The sequence below is a fragment of the Anastrepha ludens genome, chromosome 2 (assembly GCF_028408465.1).
Source record: "Anastrepha ludens isolate Willacy chromosome 2, idAnaLude1.1, whole genome shotgun sequence".
Lineage (NCBI taxonomy): Eukaryota > Metazoa > Arthropoda > Insecta > Diptera > Tephritidae > Anastrepha > Anastrepha ludens.
Window position 1 is genome coordinate 104,454,267 of NC_071498.1, and position 19,391 is coordinate 104,473,657.

The 19,391-nt window shown below is 35.6% G+C and overlaps 1 protein-coding gene and 1 long non-coding RNA gene across 3 annotated transcripts in view; one reads left to right on the top strand and one right to left on the bottom strand.

The window, feature by feature from the left end:
- LOC128855000 (protein serrate) overlaps positions 1–19,391 on the bottom strand; it is a 147,831-nt gene that overhangs the window by 35,126 nt on the left and 93,314 nt on the right. For both annotated transcript variants that reach the window (XM_054089539.1, XM_054089538.1), the window contains 3 exons: positions 8,169–8,302; positions 7,280–7,455; positions 674–1,154 (listed from right to left, as the gene is read on the bottom strand). In XM_054089539.1, coding sequence (XP_053945514.1) covers positions 674–1,154; positions 7,280–7,455; positions 8,169–8,302 — 791 coding nt within the window. The remainder of the gene's footprint in view (positions 1–673; positions 1,155–7,279; positions 7,456–8,168; positions 8,303–19,391) is intronic.
- The window catches only part of LOC128855001 (uncharacterized), a 31,418-nt gene continuing 21,755 nt past the window's right edge, over positions 9,729–19,391 (top strand). The window contains exons 1-2 of the long non-coding RNA XR_008453664.1: positions 9,729–10,000; positions 10,201–10,747. This is a non-coding gene — a long non-coding RNA (uncharacterized LOC128855001). The remainder of the gene's footprint in view (positions 10,001–10,200; positions 10,748–19,391) is intronic.

Here is a 19,391-nt window from a genome sequence, read left to right on the forward strand (position 1 = left end):
ATTTAAACGACAACAACTACGTTGGTAGTACACAATAAAAACCTGTGTAAATGCGACAGTTAGCAAATCCTTTGGACTTCGCAAACGGACTAATAAATGCGGTCGAATTTTGCATAATTAAAGTGGCGCGCATGCATCAAATGCCAGAAAGCGGTATTAGACGCCGCTTACTCAGTGCATTGGCCGCGCCACAAATTGCAGCATGCGGCTCGAACGCAATTACGCGCTTTTCATTTGATTCCATTTTGCTGCATTAATTTAATTTCAAACCATGGACTGATCAAGCGTACATACATGCATACAAAGCTGCTTATATACACATGCCCGGGTACAGTTTTTATGCATTTTTCCAATTACCATCCCCAGTCGCAGATTACTCGCCCGACCGCTTGCTAGTCCAATCGTTCAAGTCAATGCGACTAATAGATGCAATTTAATCGGAGGAAAATAACGCGCCATAGTAACAAGAAAAACCAAACATCGATAGCAATAGCAAAATGAAAAAAAAATAATAAGAAAAAACGGTCACACGAATAAATGTATGAAACATAAATCAAAGCAATGTTGAGTGCGCGTGCGTTCCGAACTCCCGGCCGTCGATCAAACGACCGAATCGCGGCCGTGGCGTCCCATACATATGGCTAGCCAATATACATTTAGTAGTCATACTTACTGATTTCACATGATGGTCCCGTCCAGCCGCGTAAACAGGCACAAGTATATTCGCCAACCGGTGGTATCTGTTGCGGCCGATGGCCGATCGAATGATGCGAATGCAGCACATTACTCGTGCTCGTACTGCTGCCGCTGCCACCATTGCCACTATTATGATACTGTTGCAGTTGCATTAGCATCGATGTGGCTAGCGATGGATTAGCAACACCTCCACCACCGCCTGGCAGCAATTTGGCCGCAGCTGCAGCAAGTGCATTCATGGCGCTCGTGCTATTCCCGCGACCATCACCCGCATTGCCGCTTGCACCGCCCGTCATGCCACCTATACCAATTGGTGTTGTTGTTGCCGACGTAGCGCTGCTTAATCCTGCCAATCCTAGCAGTGAGTCGCGACGACTAACTGGTTTCCCCATAGCTGAGCTCATGCCGCGCATCGCACGATATGTCGGCAACGTTGTTACATTCGGTAGTGTTGATTCCTGTGCGATTCATTGGATAGTTTGTTGGTTCGCCGGTTGGTCGGTGGTTGTGGTTCATATTTTTTGCAGATTTAACAGATGTGCGATGTGTGTTCCAACGCAGTTGGGGCACATGTTGTTGTTGCGGCATCATAAAGTTCAGCCATGAAATTGTATAGCATGAAATGGCAGCGAAAAATCATAAAAAAAAATATAAAAACAAGAAGAAAAATCGAAAGAAAATAAAATTTTTTATTGAGAATTGATCAAATGAGGCACTGTGCATGAAGTAAATTGTAATAAAAAAGCGTGAAAGCACACAAATAAACATTAATATCATATATCTTACAAATACATGTAGATGTGTGTTGACTGCGGTTGGGCTTCTTGCCACAAACACTCACACGGATAATATTGCATGCATACATTGGATTATACGCACACCGGTTACTGAGTTTAAGGTATGAAAATTGGGAAACGCTACATAAAATTAGCACTTATTGCTTAAATAAACAAAGCAAAATAGCCTGATAACCTACTAAGGTATTTTAAATCACTCAAGATAATTAATATTTAATTCAAAATTGCTATATGAGCGATTCCACGTCAAGTGATGCAAGTATTATATATTGGGCATTGTTAAAAAATTAGCGTGCCTTGGCTTACATTCCATATTTCTTCGTTGGTTGGAGTTTTATTTCTTGTATCGTAGTTATTTGGTTGTTGTTGACAATCATGAGTCAAATTTGTTTATTGTGTCATCTAGAGTCCCACAAAATAGTATTTTGGACCCTTTGTTTTTTGCCTTGCTTATCAATATCATAAGAAACTGATTTTCATATGCAAAGTTTCTATTATATTGTAATAAATTCCCCCGATTCTCAAATGCTCCAAAATGAGCTTGATAAAGTTCTTTCTTGGTGCACTAGTAATCAACTATTTTTAAATATTTCGAATGATATCACATTACTTTCGCCAAGTGTTTTTCTCTTTTAAATATATTAAATTGTATCTCTAATTGCCGTTCGAGATCGGTTAGTGAAATTTTGGAGTTAGGAGTTATTATTGAACCAAATTTCCCTTTTACTAGCCATATTTAGCATATAATTTCGAAATACTATGCTATTCCAGCGTTTTTAAGGCGCAGCAGTGCAGAATATACAAGTTGTTACACTTTCAAATTGCTCTGCACATCATTCGTTCGTTCTAAAGAATTTGCATGCTTCATCTGGTGACCTTATTATGCCTGTCATATAACTCGAGTTAAAAGTAAGCAACAAATTTTTATTGGCTTTGCTCTTCCTTCCTTCGTTTCTTCCTTCCCTTCGTTTTCATGACCCATACACTCATACTATTCCAGATGCTTGGTTATCAATTTGAAATCTCCTCAGTCTCGGTGATCTATTTTGTGTTGATCTTTCTTCTTTGACGTTATTCAAAGTATTGTGGATGGCGCCTTTCTTCTGGAGCGAATAAATTTAATACTTCACGTAGAGCGTTTTGTGATTGAGATTTTTTACATATTGGCTTTATAAGAACTCTGTATGTAAGGAATGAATTCATCATAAGAGCTCTGATAGAATTCAATACTATCCACAAATCTTTTGAGATTGACTTTGCTTTCTCTAAACCCTCTCTCGTTAAACTTCTTAATTATGCTTATAAATAATTGATTTATGACGTTTTGTTATATTTTCTGCTTACGCATTATTATATTTTTTGTTAAAACATCCGTATTTATCTGTACAGTTAATTTGTTTTTGTTGACTCATTTTTGCTTCAAATTATCGTCAGTTAAAAATTAACTTCAATTTTTCTGAAAATTGGTTTTTTTGTAGGTTTGAGTATAGTAAGAAGTTATTTGAGAAAATTTTGAAAAAACGTAATAATTTTGAGATTTATTCAATCTTGAAAATTGAAATATCTTCTGTTATTTTTAACATTTAAAATAATGCTTTTTTTTATTTAAAAAAACGTATTGTTTCTTAATTAATTTTTTTATAGTTTTAGGCAACATTTTGGTGTAGAGCTATTTTAAATTGAAGTATATGTATTTCTTTTTAACATAAAAAAACATAACATAAAAAAAAAAAAAATATTTTAGTTTTTTGTTAAACATTTTTGTATATTGTTTTTTTTTAATTTTAATATATTCGTTTCTTTTTACCATTAAAAAAATGTATACATATTTTTTTTTAATTTCTTGAGAAACAAATATTTAAGAAAATAATTTTGCTCTTTAGTTTAATTTTTTTGCTACAAATTATTCAAAAAATGTTTTGCCGGTGTTGAAAAACGCTCTCACTCCGATTATTAGCTGAGACTATCCTCAGTAATGCCTGAAAGTTTCATAGTGAGTTCCTATAACTTTTCGAGTTATATTCAAATATAGTACGTACAGCGAATCAGTGAAAAATCAGTGCAAAATAAGTGCAAAATACTACTCCAGCTAAGCGCAAAATTAATCACCTAAATTTGCTTGTGAATAACTTTTTTACTAGATAAACAGGAACTGCTTAGCAAAAACTAGTATTAATTTCACCTGGCAAATATTTTTAACAAGCAACAAAATTTAAATCTCAGCAAAGTGGAACTTATTTTTAGGTGTAGTTGGAGCAGGACAAGTATGGGATTTCGCGATGTTTGGCGACATCAATTTACGAAACTTGATTTGAAGACGAAAATGACAAACTACCGCGTGAAATAACAAATTTGATATTGGAAAAATAAATAGTTTGGGGAAAGGCAATATTAGACTTAGGACCAAATTTTAACATTAGTGGAGAATGTGCAACAGAAATTAGTATAATTTGGAAAAATAATATATTAAACTTTAAAGCAAGAGCGGCGACCTTGTAATTCCGTCAGAGCAAACTTGATCGCCGCCTCAGTGAGCTAAATTTGATGATACCGCCAGCTTTAAATGAAAATTGCTGGTTCTACCTTAACTTTTAATTGCTGACATGTAACCCAGTGAAAGCTCGCTCTCACAACCAATTAGCTTAGCTTTCTTCCTTTTAATCTGAACTTTTTATAAATTTGAAATATTAAGAATATATAAAGGGTTTTTCAATTGGCGCGGGTCGATTTTGGCGCCCTGTGGCAGCCATTTTGTTTTGGTGACATCTGTAAAATCTTTTGTTTATTATTCAGTTGTTTATGCCAAATCAGCATGACAAGTTACACGATTGAACAGCACGTTCAAATGATAAAACTTTATTATCAAAATGAGTGTTCATTAACGTAAACGTTGCCCGCATTGCGCCCATTTTTCGGTAGACGTGGTGGCCCTTCCAATTTCTTATGGCCCATATTGAACCATATGGACCTAGACGACATGTGGTTCCAGCAGGACGGCGCTACGTGCCACACAGCAAACGCCACGATTGACATTCTGCATGCACACTCGCCCTTATTGAAAAACCCTTTATTTTACCAGTTGACAGCGTTTATCCTTTCCTCTGCTGTGGTTTTCGCTAAGTGAAATGATATCAACAATGAAAAGCGCTTAAGGCTGAATATACATTTTCGCCAGTGGTGATAAAACTTTAATTTTTCAGGCAACTTTGTGAAAAACAATTTTTTTTTATTGCGAGCCCTTCTAATTTACTAACGCACTGATAAACTAAGCTTTTGAGTAGTATTTTATTACTATTTTTCACCATTGACCTTACCATTCTTCGCCTAAAAAATATCTCAAAAATGGTTAAATTACTTTTTTTATTACATACTATTGGTGTACTAATTGTGGTCTTAAATAAAAAATATATTTTTTGAATAAAAAAGAAGAAATTGGCGTATTTAAGGGTTAAAAGGTGCGCACAAGAGGTGCATCAACGAAAAAGATGAGTGTAACAATTTCAAAGGGTGATACAAAGGAAATGAGGGAAAACAAAGTAAAATTATACGAATTGGCTGCTTGAAAGAATATGGGCTTTGTTGAAGACTCAAAAAGTGGCGACAAAGTGTGAAGGCAAATAAGTTTATTTAAAATAACTTGTACTTAAATTAAAAATGTTTAATATTTTAAATTTTTCCCCCAGGCCTACAACCTAGAATTTTTAATATTTTCTAATCGTTCGTAATTGGTTGCTCAGATGCTGTACTTGTTTATACCAATATATGGTACATATACATGATACATTAATGAGGGACATTATTTTTTTAACATTCTTCCTAGCAGATGCTTATTCTACGTAGATTTCTGAAAAGGAAGGCCAACAGAGCATAATTCTACAGTCTATTTGAAGGGCCATAAACTTTAAAAGAATCGGTCCTTAGCTGATACGAGGTTAATATCTTCCGGTTCTCAATCTCTCGTGGGAAAAAGGCTCTTTGTCTTCTAGAAGCGCCTACCAACGTAGCGCGGGCACACCTGGGCAATGCAGCGGGCGAAGGACAACATTGTATTCTGCGACAGTAGTGTAGAAGTCCAAGTTGTAGCTGAAGAGAGAGGTGGATGATCTCTGAGACCATGTGGCTGAACCCAACGACGAGGCTAGTGTTAGCTCAGATGGCGAAAACGGTAGTTGGAGGCGAATGAGGACTAGCTTTCGTTTTTCCTATTCTCAGCTTCTTTAAAATATTTGAAGACGGTGTTAAGATAGGTACTAAGGGATACACAAGAACTTTTGGTCAGATGGCAATGACGGAAGAAGAGTCCCTTGTGCGTCAACGGTGGCGTTTCAAGCCGCAGAAAAGGGTTACTGGTAAAATAAGGCTATCTGAAGTCGATAAAGAGTAGAAGATCCGTCACCAGAATAGAGATAAATACATTTTTGCGCCAACAAAGCGAAGTTAATATGAAGTTTGATATTTAGTTAATTACTACGAACGCTATTTCTGCTGTACTTCGTGATTTTTTCTAACAAATAATTATTTTTTTAAATCTATTTTTTATGTTAAGAATTACAAGATAGCGCTGTGTAGCACATTATGTGTAATTTTGTTTAATATTGTAGTAAGGTGTAATTCAAATAAAAGAATTGTTTTTAATATTTTAAATAAATATTAAAAAATATTGTTTTTCGAGTCATAACTTTTTTTTTACTAGAAAAGAATGTGCCTGCAATTTTTTATATGTAAATCATACTAAAACTTCCACAAATTAAAAAAGAAAAAATACAACATTTTCTATTAAAACGTTTAATTAAAAATCAAATTTTTTAAATGAATTAATTTTTAATTAAAAATTTAAGCTAAAAATTAAATTTCTTTATTTGAGTCATATTTTTTTTAACAAGCCATGGCAATTTTTTTATACGTAAGTCAAACGAAAATTTGAAAAAAAAAATTTTTTTTTGTTAAAAAATGTTAATTAAAAATTAAAAGCAAATTTTTTTCGAGTAATAAATTATTTATTTACAGTTTTTTTATATTTAAATCAAAAAAAAACTTCCGGAAATTAAAAAAAAAAATTTAAAAAATAACAAATAAAGAACGTGTACGCAATTTTTTATATGTAAATCAAAAAAAAATTCGAAAAATCAAAAAAAAAAAGATTTAGTTAAAAATTAAAAAAAAATGTTTTTCGAGTCATAGTTTATTTATTTACAGTTTTTTATTTTTAAATCAAATAAAAACTTCTGGAAATTCAAAAATAGGGATTATTGTTTTTAAAGAGAAAATAAACTGGATGCAATTCTTTTATATGTAAATCAAAATAAACGAGATAAAAACTTTGTGGAATTTTTTTTATAAATGAAACTTCAGGAATTCAAAAAACAAAATATTAAAAACAATTTTTTAATTAAAAATTTGTTTTTCGAGTCATAATTTCTTCTTAACAACTACAGCTTTTTTAAAATTATTTGGGCTTAGATGTTTTCTACTCTCAACACGACGAGTATTTAATCTACTTTCTATCTCTATAGTCGTAACTCTCTATATTTTCATACTATTTAAATATAACTTCCTTTAAAATTTGGGAGGCTCAGAAATGATTTTAGAGATATGATATTGTGGAGTTTTTTATTATAATTTTGTGTAAAATTCGATTCTGCAGAGCGCAGTCAAAAAAAATCGTTCCATACAAACCGACCCACTCTAATATATATGCATATGCATATATATGCTCATTTAGGATATGCGGCTACTTAAGTTGTTTACGTTTTATTTTTATTTTTGTATTTGGACTTAGTACTTACTTTGAGCGCACAAGTTCCACCGTTTTTGCATGGATGCGTTGCACACGGATGCTCCACGATTTCGCAACGTTCACCGGACAGACCCTCGGCGCAAGTGCAGCGATATCTATCAGGTGCGGTATTCTCACAGGTACCGCCATGCATGCAGGGTTCATGAGTGCCACAGTAATTTAAATCTACAGCAATACAAAAGCGAAACGTAAGCAAGAAAAAAACATAAAATAAAATAAAGAAGAAAAGAAAATGCAATAATAAGAAAGCATCAGCTGGGGCAGCAGAAATATGTGCAACAACATGTATGGCTAGGCAGCAGCAGCTACAGACTGCGCCAACACGAACGTTATATTAAACTGTATTGAAAATGGCTACATAGTCAACAACAACAACAGGACCAACCCCAACAAAAACATACAGGAATGTATTTGTGGCGAAAATGTGCGGCGCAGCTGGTTAGTTGGCTTTCGCGGCGGCACATGCGGCACATGCAACATACATACGTGCATCACATGTAACATGCGTTGTAACCACGACCAAAACGTGCGATTTGCCATAACTTGCTTTTCTCCTTTTTCTACTTCGGTTTTTTTCGTCATCAACGTCACTGTGATCGCTGCTATGAGTGCTATTGTTGTTGTTATTCCTGTTGCATTCTGTGGCGCACTGATTGTTATGCTGCTGCGGTGCAATTTAGATGGATTTTCATGCAACTGAATGCATTGCTAGTTGCCAGTTGCTTGCATTGATTTCTACAAATACAATATTGCTGGCAACTGTGGCAATTTGCAACACAGGGGCAAACACAAGCAACACATGTCTATGTATGTAGGTAAACACATACCAAACGTCAAGTGTGCGCGTGTGTGTGCACAGCCGTCTTCTAGTTACTCACCTTGATCGCAGAGTATTCCTCCCCAATTGGTATCGCACACGCATTTCCAGGCGCTGCCATTACACGAACCATGCTTGCAACCAGGATACACCATGCACTCGTTGCACAGTGGTCCACGCCAGCCGCGACGACATCTGTAAGATTGGCAAACGAAAAAGAAGAAGAGTTAATAAACACGAAAAATAAGAATAAAATAAAGTTGAAATAAAATTATTACACGTACAGAGTTATGCGAGTTTTACGCGAGCGCCTTTGAAGGCCAAAGCTTAGCTTTTGCGGTGTATAAACGAGAGACTTAAGCAACAAACGCGTAATATAAATAAGCTGATCGAGCCAAAGGAAAAAGGCAGCCCATTAATAATGATGGCGCAGTGCATAGTGCGCTTAGATGCTACAAAATCGATTAAACGATGTCTTTATGCGTGCAACATTGCGACGATGTGCTACAACAATCGGTAACAGCTACAGCAACAGTGACAGTGGCAGTAAAGTGGGCAGCCGAGCAACAGCGGCAAACATTTCGTTGTAGTGGTTTTACTTTAAATGAGTTGAAAATTAATTAATCTTAACGTGCAACTAAATTAACGAGCAAACGAATCGAATCATGCAACAAATCGCGAAATGTTACCTACGCTCACCCGCTCGCCCGGCCGCCTGCCCTATGCTTCGCTTCTGCTGCATTCTGTTACGCTGACTCAATGCAGTTTCATCTCGCAAATTTGCACTTGCCGCATTCGTTCCGCAGATCGCCTGTCGCACCACAGCTGCAAAAGCATGACTGCTGTAGCAACAAAATGAATGGAAATGCAACACTGCGTCTACAAATCGTCTCTGCCACGGCTGGCGTGGCTGCCGCTATTGCCGCCGCCAGGCATTTGGGGATGACCTCCGAAATATTGTAAGTTATTTATCTGCCTTTTGCGATCGGTATGCGATGGCTCATGCTGCTGCATGCCGCATGCTTTATACCTCATGCTGCTTGCATGTTGCATGCTTTACATTACCCCACGTACATATGTATGTATGTGTGAATGTATATTATATGTAGTATATATGTATCTTCGCCGTTCATGGGTGTTTAAAGATTTATTATGTTTAATGTTCTGCATGCCGCCACTGCGCCGCTGTGTTTGGCAAGGATTAACAACAAAAGCACAGGAGTTTGTGGGCATGACAGAGAATGGGGTAGCAGACATGAAAATCGAAAATTCTTATCGCTTGGCTATTTTGATTTTTTTATACATAATTTAATATTTCTTGATTTAAAATTTCCTGCCTTGAGCTGGTTTATCTTTTAATGCGTTTTAAACAGCTTAGCATCGTGCCATGATATGCTGGGTAAAAAGCGGCCCTAAAAAATTTAAAGTTTGCTGAGAAAGCTGGTTGATAGGGAATATCTCAATTTGATATTTTTGAAGGAACCATTTAAAAAAGGAGATTAGGAGACTCCCAGCTTTGCAAATTTGGCTTCGTAATCATAATTTATGGATTAACAGCTTATTTCGTGAATAAAATGTACGAGACACTTTTTTAATACCCCTTTTTATTTCTAGAGAAGTTTCCATCTCAGAAGCTAATTTCGTCATCTGAGTATTCTGTATCAGTTTCGTATCCGGTATCTATCGTGTGCCAATGCTGGACAATCGCTGAGATAGTGAAGAATCGTCTCTCTACTAACTTCAAGTTATTATCGGTAAAAATTATTTAAGATCAATTGCTGTATTCGCCGATGAGCAATTCTTACCGCAGTGAAAAATTCAATAGAGTGCGTGAATGCCGAGGTAGCGTCAGGAGTTGGATAAGACATAGCGAATTCAAGCAAAGTGACACAGGTAAGTAGGAAGATTATTTGAGGGCAGTGAAGTCCACGTGCTACCTTACATCTCTCTTTACTTCATTAAACTGTGCTAACTTTAGAGGCTCTCATAATAGAAGGATATTAGAGAATGCTTGTAAATATTAATGAGAGTGAAAAAAATTATCTAAAAGCGCAGATTTCCCAATAGAATCTAAAAAAATATATCCTTTTTAGCCTTTTCAGAATAAACAAGGAATTTATTTGTAACGAGAATTCAACTGCAAAGTAGAAATTGTCGTTTTTTTCTTGTGCTAAACGGTGTCCGTTGGCCGCACCAATTGAAACCTAGTCCTTCTCCTCCCGGCATTTCCAGCGCAAAGGACTCCTTCCTTCTCCTCTGCTACCACCAGCAGGTACCGCATCGAATACTTCCAGAGTTGGAGCGTTTCTATCCATTCAGATCAAGATTTGTAAGATAACAAGGTGGATATTTCCCGACTGCTGCACATTCCGTCAAAAAAGGGGTTATTAAAATTGAAGAAGGTCAAACAATAAATTTCACTACAGTTTCACTACCGCCTCCGAATGCAGATAATTTTTTATGAGTAGCTTCTTTTTGGCAGAAATACACTCGTCAAAAAACAATGCTATTTGAAAAATACTTCTATCATTTGGTGTTTTATGTTCACTGTTGGTTTCGAACGGGTTCTGCTGAATGTCAGTCATGCACAAAACTATTCGACTACAGACATACATTCTGTCGAAGAAGCACCAGAAATTGGTAAGTAAAGCTAAGAACAATTATTTTTCCTATAAATTTATTGTATCTCTTTCTTTATGCCTATAAATAATATAATTCAATTATCAAAACATTTTTCAAACACATTTCCCAGAGTTGACTTCAGTTCTTTCCGCGAATTCATTTCCATGGCTAGATTCGTGAAAAAAAAATGCTTGCCTTCTACACTTTGAACACTGGACTTTTTAACGTTTTATGCATTCATCATGCCCATTTGTTTAAAATCTCGAGTTAGCCAGAGCTATGAGCAGTCGTTAACGATCGTCAGTGATGGTTTCAGATGGTTTAAGAAGTTCATAATGGATGACACCCTTTTTTTTCGCTGTCTATGGACTTGATCCACCTGGCAGGGACCAACATTTTCGACGCTTAGGGTTATCATAATAGGTCCAGAAAAATTTTTCTTTCCTGCCGTTCGAGAAGCATCTCACACGTCGCCAAACGTCTCTCGATATCCCTCTCCTTCTATTGATGTGGCACCCAGTTACCTGCTTTCTGGACCAGTCCAATCGCGTGCAAACGCTTACCGACGACTGATCTATCAACATCCAAGTCGTTAAACATATCATCAAGGGTTCGACAAGCGTCTTCATCCAATAATTGTTGTAGTTGAATAATTTTCTTTTCGGTGTTCCCTCGCGATGTTTATCACTTACGTCGAAATTGCCATTTTAGAAGCGTCAAGCGTCTTTACAAGTTGTATTTGATGGAACGTGATTACCGTAAATATCGGTCAATATACGATACGTTTCAGCTTCACTTTTCTTTAAAAGGTAATAATGAATCATGACTTCGTCCCCGGGACGAACGTAGACATTTCTGACGTTAAATAAAAAGGCTCTTTACGCTACAACGAATGTCACGATCGAGACCTCACATATACACCTTCAAATCTCCAGTATATTACCAGAGCGAACACAAAAATAATGTCAGCAGCAACACATCTTTTACGATTGCAGAAACTTATTCCCATACCCAATATTATTTTTTCATCATAGTTCAACATTCTCGACATGTGCATCAAAGTTTCTGAAATAAGACTAAGGTTTCAAAAAAACAAAAACACATTTTGCATTTTGCTTAATTAGCTAACGGAGTTATATCTGTATTTATTTAAGGGTTAACTTTTTGAGAATCTTCGCTAACTCAATCGTTCTTAGAACATTTAAGCGGCAGCACCACCAACCAATCAATCATTATTCGTAAGATCCTAAACACAGAAACAACATCGAAAACAAAGAAGATAATTGAAAAATTCTTTAGAAATATTGGCGGAAAAATATTGAAAAATGGAAATATATAAAAGCCGTCACAACAAAAGATAAACGAAATAATTTAAAAGCTTCAGTAACTTTTGATGCCTTTCAGCTTACCTAGCACCTGAATATTAACACATTTTTTCATTTAGACTATAATTGGTTTGGGAAGTTGAAGTAAAGAGTTGCATATAACATTGATTTCCATGCGGATGCGCACCGCATTTCACAGGTAGAGCCTGTCTATGAAAAACAAATACTTATGCGTTGAAAGAAAACATGTGAAATGGGCACAAACAAACAACTAGGCACTATAGGCACTAGAAGAAGTGCATCTGCCATGGAAGAAGTACTCGTATATTTACTGCAGTCAAAGTTGCTAAATGGAAATTGTTGCTGAAGTGTGCTTGGCTATGCAAATCACTGCCAACCAAGATCAGTCAATGTGTATTGAACATAAAAATGCCAACTATCGTTACTTCGCTAATTAGAATCTACATACATGCAAACAGCCTGTAAAAACTCACGTACACATTTAACTGGTATTGAGTTGGCCAAAAGGATACCCATGCAAGCAGGAATCTTCGTTGTAAAAAAAGTCAAATACAACTCTTGTGGGTGTGATTTTACTACTTTTAGCTGCTGCGCGCAAAACGAAAACCAAAAGAACCATCTAAAGATAATGAGTTTTTCTTCATACAAAGGCAGCGCGGGCGGTGCCGCAACACCTTGTCATCAGATTGGTATGTGTGTATGATGTATGTATATCCTTATATATACACGGGTCACGACATTTCGCGCAAATACACGCACAAATGCACGCTTATTAAGCTGCTTTACGTATGCTCTGAACCAGCAGTTAGCGGAGCAAGCAGCAGCGCAAAAGAATCTGCACATACAGCGAAGGATGTGTCCACAGCCTTGCTTTGTTTTACTTTGCTTTTGCTTCGCCTTGTTTTATTTTTGCCTTTCACCGATTCGTCGCCTCACTACTGATTCTCGTATACCGATAACTGCGCGTATCGCTGCCGCGGTACAACTCAATTAATAACAATTTCTCAGAACAATAAAAATTTCGTACCCACTATACACTCAAAATAGGCGACGATTCGCTTTCTACTTTTATATCGGAGCACTGCCCAATAGCATTGAATGGAATTGAAAGGAAAGCAAAGGAACGGCGATGTTCGTGGACTAAAGTGGAAGAAGAAAAGCAAGTACATAATAAGAAAGCAGCTTTGTCTTAAATGAAATTGGACGCGTCTAGCATGAGCATTGCTGGATTTTGGTAGGTTGATTTTGCTGGGCTTTTGAAACTCGCGATCGCCTACTGTAAGTTTCTGCAAGTTACCAGTTTTTGTTGCTATTACTTTTCGGCAGTTAATACTTTGGTTGCATACATAGTCAGCCGCAGTCTTATCGCCAACAACGAAATTAGTTGAACCTTTGCGATGAACTCAATTTATTTCATAGTTCGATTAGGCTATTAGTAAAATGAGGTTGAGGGAAGTTGGTGCTGGTAGGCCGGCCGAACTTGGTCTACTACATATCGATCGATGGTAAACACATTTTTAAGGTGGGCAATTAAGTTCCTCTTAAGCCATTCGCTACTCTATTCGTAAAGCTTGAAGTGTTTGATGGGGGTCAAAGCAGCACTGATAGATTTTGTTGAACGAAATATTGGCTGCATGAAGCTATGAATGGAGCACAAGCGACTTAAAGTTTCTAAACAAAAAGGTTACATATTTCAAACTTTTAAATATTTTAAGGGTGAAATAAAATAAGGGAAAAAATTTATACTAGGCTTTTCATGAAATTACTTAAATCTAAATTAAATCACTAAAGAAGTTTTTAGAAAATTTAAATTACTCGCTGTACCTGAGTGTATGTCGGCATCAACAGCTTCTGTTAGCTGTGATCGCCTTTCAACAGGCAGGAAGAAGATAAAATGGAGGTAACACTCTAGCAAGATAAGTGTACATTAGGGCGGGACAATTAGTATGAGACCAATTTTTTCAACACCGTTTCTAGCAGATACGAATTCTTAATGAATTTATAAGAAAAAAGTTCTTTACACAAATCTCTAAAGTCAATTTCAAGCCTATGAAATTTAAAAAGTAGATATCTTTAATTAATATGAAAATAGAGAGAAGTTACGGCTATGAAGATGGTAGGTAGGTAGACAGAAGTGGCAATCGGTCTTTAAACCAACTCACTTAGACCGATTCATTGTAATACCACAGTACCAGTTTACCTGCTACTCCTCGTTAAACCATTTGGCTTCAAATGGAACCCCATTGTACTGGCTGATACTTAGTGAAGCTATGAAAAGAGAAAGTAGAAAAGTTACACCTTATGTAGGAAAGTAAAAAAGATCTAAAACCCAAAAAATTAAACTACGTTGCTAAACAAAACTATATAAAAACATTTTTTTTTTTTTGATATAATGGAAGTTTCAGTCAGGTTTGCAAATAAAAAATATTAGTTGTAGTCACTTTTCCCATTTGAATATTAAAAAGTACAAATAATTTGCTTTCTAGCGCACTCTTTTGGCTCTTTAAAATAAAGCAAAATTGCAAAAATAAATCTCTCTTAACAAAAAATAATATTAATAGTGCTTAGATTAGCCTTCATATTATATTAACTTTGTATTATTAAAAATAAATTATTTTTAAATTTGCAGCACTCTAATGGATTTTTTTCTTAAAATGTTACATATAATCTGTCTTATGTATAATCTGTTAGGAACGATGTAAGAAAAATAATAATTGGCCCAACCTAAGGTAAATAGGTTGGTCGACCGCCGTAGCCGAATCGATTGGTGCGTGACTACCATTCGAAACCAGCCACGGTTCGAAACCCCGAGCGTGAAAAACCAAATGATTAAATTTTTCCTAATATCGGTCACCCCTCGGCAGGCAATGGCAAACCTCCGAATGTATTTTTGCCATTAAAAAGCTTCTCGTAAAAAAACATGGAAGGGGGCAATATATTTCATGCTAAATTTTGTTTGTTAATTTTTTATGGAAATGTTAAAATAACAAAAACCTAATGAATTAAAATTCCAAACTTTGTACAAGATTCACAAAAAATTTAACAAATTTCTAGAAATCCTCATACAAAATTTAGACTTTTTAATCAGAATCTTTAAAAAACTTTAGAGGACGCAGTTTTATAGTCCATGAAATTTTAATATAATAAAGTGCAAAGTTGAAATCGCTCAAACATTGCGCTGATTTTTGAAATTTTTGCTTATTTTTTTGGATACAATGTTAGCATTTTCTTTCATATAAAGCACGTAAGAGCCGTAAGGACCAAAAAACAATTACCATTTACCAAAGCAGTATTTAACGTCCGTAAGTTTTCCGGGTAACTACTGATTCATTGGATTTACTTTAGTCCATTTCTTGGGCTGTCTATTCTACCTAACCTAACTTCGTATTCTAAGCTTTCAATGCAAGAGCATAATTGTGCAGAATAGGAGGCGAATATATCCATATTTACTTGCATTATAAGGGGGTAGAACAACTTATTTAGGCTTATAAAACTTCTCCGACAAGTACTGCCTACAGAAAGTATATCAATTAGGTTTTTTTGTAACGAAAATAAGTGGATTTCAAAAATGAGCTATTATTTATTTATTTGTTATATTTAGTATATAATATTAAAATTAAAACGAGAACGAGTACTAGCTGCTAGGGCCTAGAACTCGGAGCTATTATCTGTAATGAAATGGGATAAGTCTTATGCCTAAATTTAAGTCTAAGGGTAAATATTTAAATCTCAGTCTATTTTATCTGCCTGTTAACCCATTGCACAAGATTTTTTTGGTCTACATATCTCTACTGGGCGAACTCTTCGATCTAGACGTGAAATGATGATTGGCTCGGCGAGAGTAGTAGTATCATAGTAGGGTTACAGTGGTCGTCTCGTTGATTCTTTATAATTATTTCCCATATAATTTTGTCCATGTAACGAATGCTCACATTTTTGTTTTATGTGAATAAAATTATAAGGAAAAAACCAACGAGATCTTTCAACAACTTCAAGCTTTCTCTTTATTCTTCTAAAGCTACAAAAATGCACATCAAAGTCTTTCTAGAGTTTCTGCATAGTAACCATGAAAAATTTGTGAAATGTTCCAAATTTTAGCATAAAATCTTTAACCTGGATTTAAATGATTTTTTATACAAGGAGCTAAACTTTAAAATAAAAACAGTGAACATTAAAAAAGAAGAAAAATAGCCAAGGTTTGTCAAAATTTTGATGTGCTACTATTTTTTCGCTGAATGTATTTCCGTAACGGAATTGAAAAATAAGACCAAATATCGAAATAAAAACCAAGTATCGTGCAGTGATAAAATTATTTTCTTTGGGAGATTATCAGCTATAAAAATTCTTAAAAAAATTTTATAAAATGTTATAGGAATCTGTTCATTCTTTTCCAACTAGCACCAACGCACATTTTCCAAAAACGAGTTTGGGACAAATTTTATTAAATTTTATGTGACAAATGACAAATCACATCTGACTACATATTAAAGGTCACGAATGGAAACCAAAATAATCATTTGAATCGCAAAAGTGTTGACGGCAAATGATAAGTTAGATTTAGAGTAGTAGGTACAGATTTCGTTTGCTCCATTCGTCATTCAACTGTTTCACGTAAAAAAATTTCACTTCCCTACATATTTGCCATTAAAGTGCTTGCATTTTTACTGAAGCCGAGTAGAAGAAGTGCAACCGGCCGTCATAAGTGACATAGCGCCAATTCATGTTGCCAACTTTACACAACAATTATTCAAAATTCGCTAAGGTGTTGTTGAAAACGTGCAACACAAATCGCGCTAGGCATTCATACTTGTCGTTAAAAAGAATTTAATTTAAAAAAAGATGAAAAACCTAAACAAACAACTGCCGTTATCCGGCGTTGACCACAAAATAAAAACCCAATTTGTAAAGCAGTCACCAGACCTAACTACGTACGAAAACACCACCAACTCCAGCATTCACGATGACACAGTAGAGATGCGCCGTGAATTTCGCCGTGTAAACTCATTTAAAAATCATTTGTGTAGTTCTAAAATCTGCAGCATCTTTAGGACGTTACTGCTGTTTCTGCTGATGCAGCTGATGCTCCAGCAACAACATCGTTAACGTCAGCAACTAGCAATCAGCCATCGCTCATCACAAGCTGTCTGGCACGCCGGCTAGCAGGCCGTTTGGCGAGCAATCAAAAAGGGAACACCACACTCACGACTGTGTGCCATTTAAGTGCAACAAATCGGCGCTGACCGACTAACTCTGGCTGCAGTAAATTTGTCTGCATGTATAGTATGCGCATATCTATCTATACTTATGCACGTTTGCTGCATATTGAGTTAGTTGCAGTGCTGACAAGCCGCTTACAATCGTAACAACAATCAATACAGTCGCAGACACTTTCTTGCCGCTGTCGCTGCTGCATGTTTGTCTCATCATCAGTTGTGAGCGTAATGAAATGGCACTAACTGCTAAGCAGAATGTGGCGCCTAAAGCCGCAGGAGTAGGTATTACGTTGATTTGCTGCTTATGTGCATCTGGAGTGGATAGTTTTTTTTGTTGCAATGGCATATATAAAAGCATAATACGTGTACTTGCATAAATATATGCCCATATTACTAATATCCTTAGCATTTCTTTGCGCTGATGCAGCTGCCACAAATTTAATTTTTCATAAATCATTTACTCCTTAACGAACCCATAAATTATAGCCATTCTTTTTAGCATAAAAAAATCATTTGTCTCCATGTATAATGAATTATATTTCCTATATACACCCTAAACTTATTTTTTTTCTTAACAAAAGCTTTAGTTCAAATATTTACACTCCAATATGTGGCGCACATCTTGTTGTTGTTCCACAAATGGAGGTATCTACAGTTTCAAGCCGACTCCGTTTGCCAGATATTTTTTATGAAGAGCTTCTTTATAGCAGAAATACACTCGGAAGCTTGCCATTGCCTGCCGAGGGGCGACCGCTATTACAAAAAACCGTTTCTTAATTTTAGTGTTTTATGCACGGAGATTCGAAGCTATGTACTTCGAATAGCACCAACTCAGACCGGGAATTCGATGGCATCACTTAAATATAATATGTAAGTATTGACATTGGGCACTACTCAACACTCATCGACAAGGTTTCCCCCACCTTAACTCTTTATGCTAATAAAAAAATGTATGCAGATGAAAATTTAAGTATTGCGAAGAGCATATCTTGAAAAGAAAAGAAAGAAAAAAGAGGTATTTAACTTTTCTTTTTGTTCTTTTGAATGCAGAATCCTCGCTAAAGACAGTTTAACTTAAGTCAATACTAAAAATATTTAAGCGTCGCAGAATTCTAATGGGAAAATTAAAATTAACTCATCCGAAAAGTTCAGGACAATCAATTTTATCAGAAGTATTATCGAAGAAATTTAAGGACTCTGTGACATACCAAATAAACGCCTTGTGAACCGATTCCAACCGACTAAAGTGAAATTTATGATAAGGCCCACATACAAGGTGGTTCAAAACTAACTACCCTTTCGAAAGATTGGTAATTTTTGCAACTGGCATCGTTAATCGTATTTGATACTTGTGAAGCAGACAGCTGCAGTATAAAAACAGACATGTAATGAAGCGTGTAAAGGTCGAAAAAAAGATTTTCTTCACTCAAAATCATTTTAATTTTATTTAGTAAAATGAGTATGCAAAAACCAAATTGGATGATTAATTATGCGCCGCCTTGTATCCATAAACATAGAATACTCCAATTTTAACTGATAATAGTGGAATCTAAGATAGTCCTCGAACCCTACCATTTCATAGTAGAAATTAAAGCTGTAAATGCCTTTAGTGCTTTAGGACGCTGATCTTCGCATTAATTTGATCCACTGTGCTTTTGAGCACAGTCCGTAAAGTATAACGGTCCAATCGAAAAGAAGAAGAATTAAAGATAATTGTTAAAGGCCATGGAGATCCTTCAAAGTTGGAAATTATTCTACTGTATTTTGGAGCCTAGGTCCAAATAGGATCGAATCAAACGAGAATGACCGCATGGCAAACAAATACGCAAGTCCTAAATATTATTATGAAAAATTAATTAGTTTATTTGAGTTTAATTACACATAGAGATATTGCTATTTCCACCAAAACTATTTGCGTTATTGATAAGTTGTGTAGAGGACGAAAAACTTACAAGAAAGAAAAAAATCGAGAAAACAGCGCAAGCAATTAACTTTTTCATACATCGATTAGAAACACTATTGCAACAATGAAGTGAGTAGAGGAAAGTAAATTGAAAATAACTCAAGTACAAAATAGGAAAACGGAAAAAAATTATTACATCA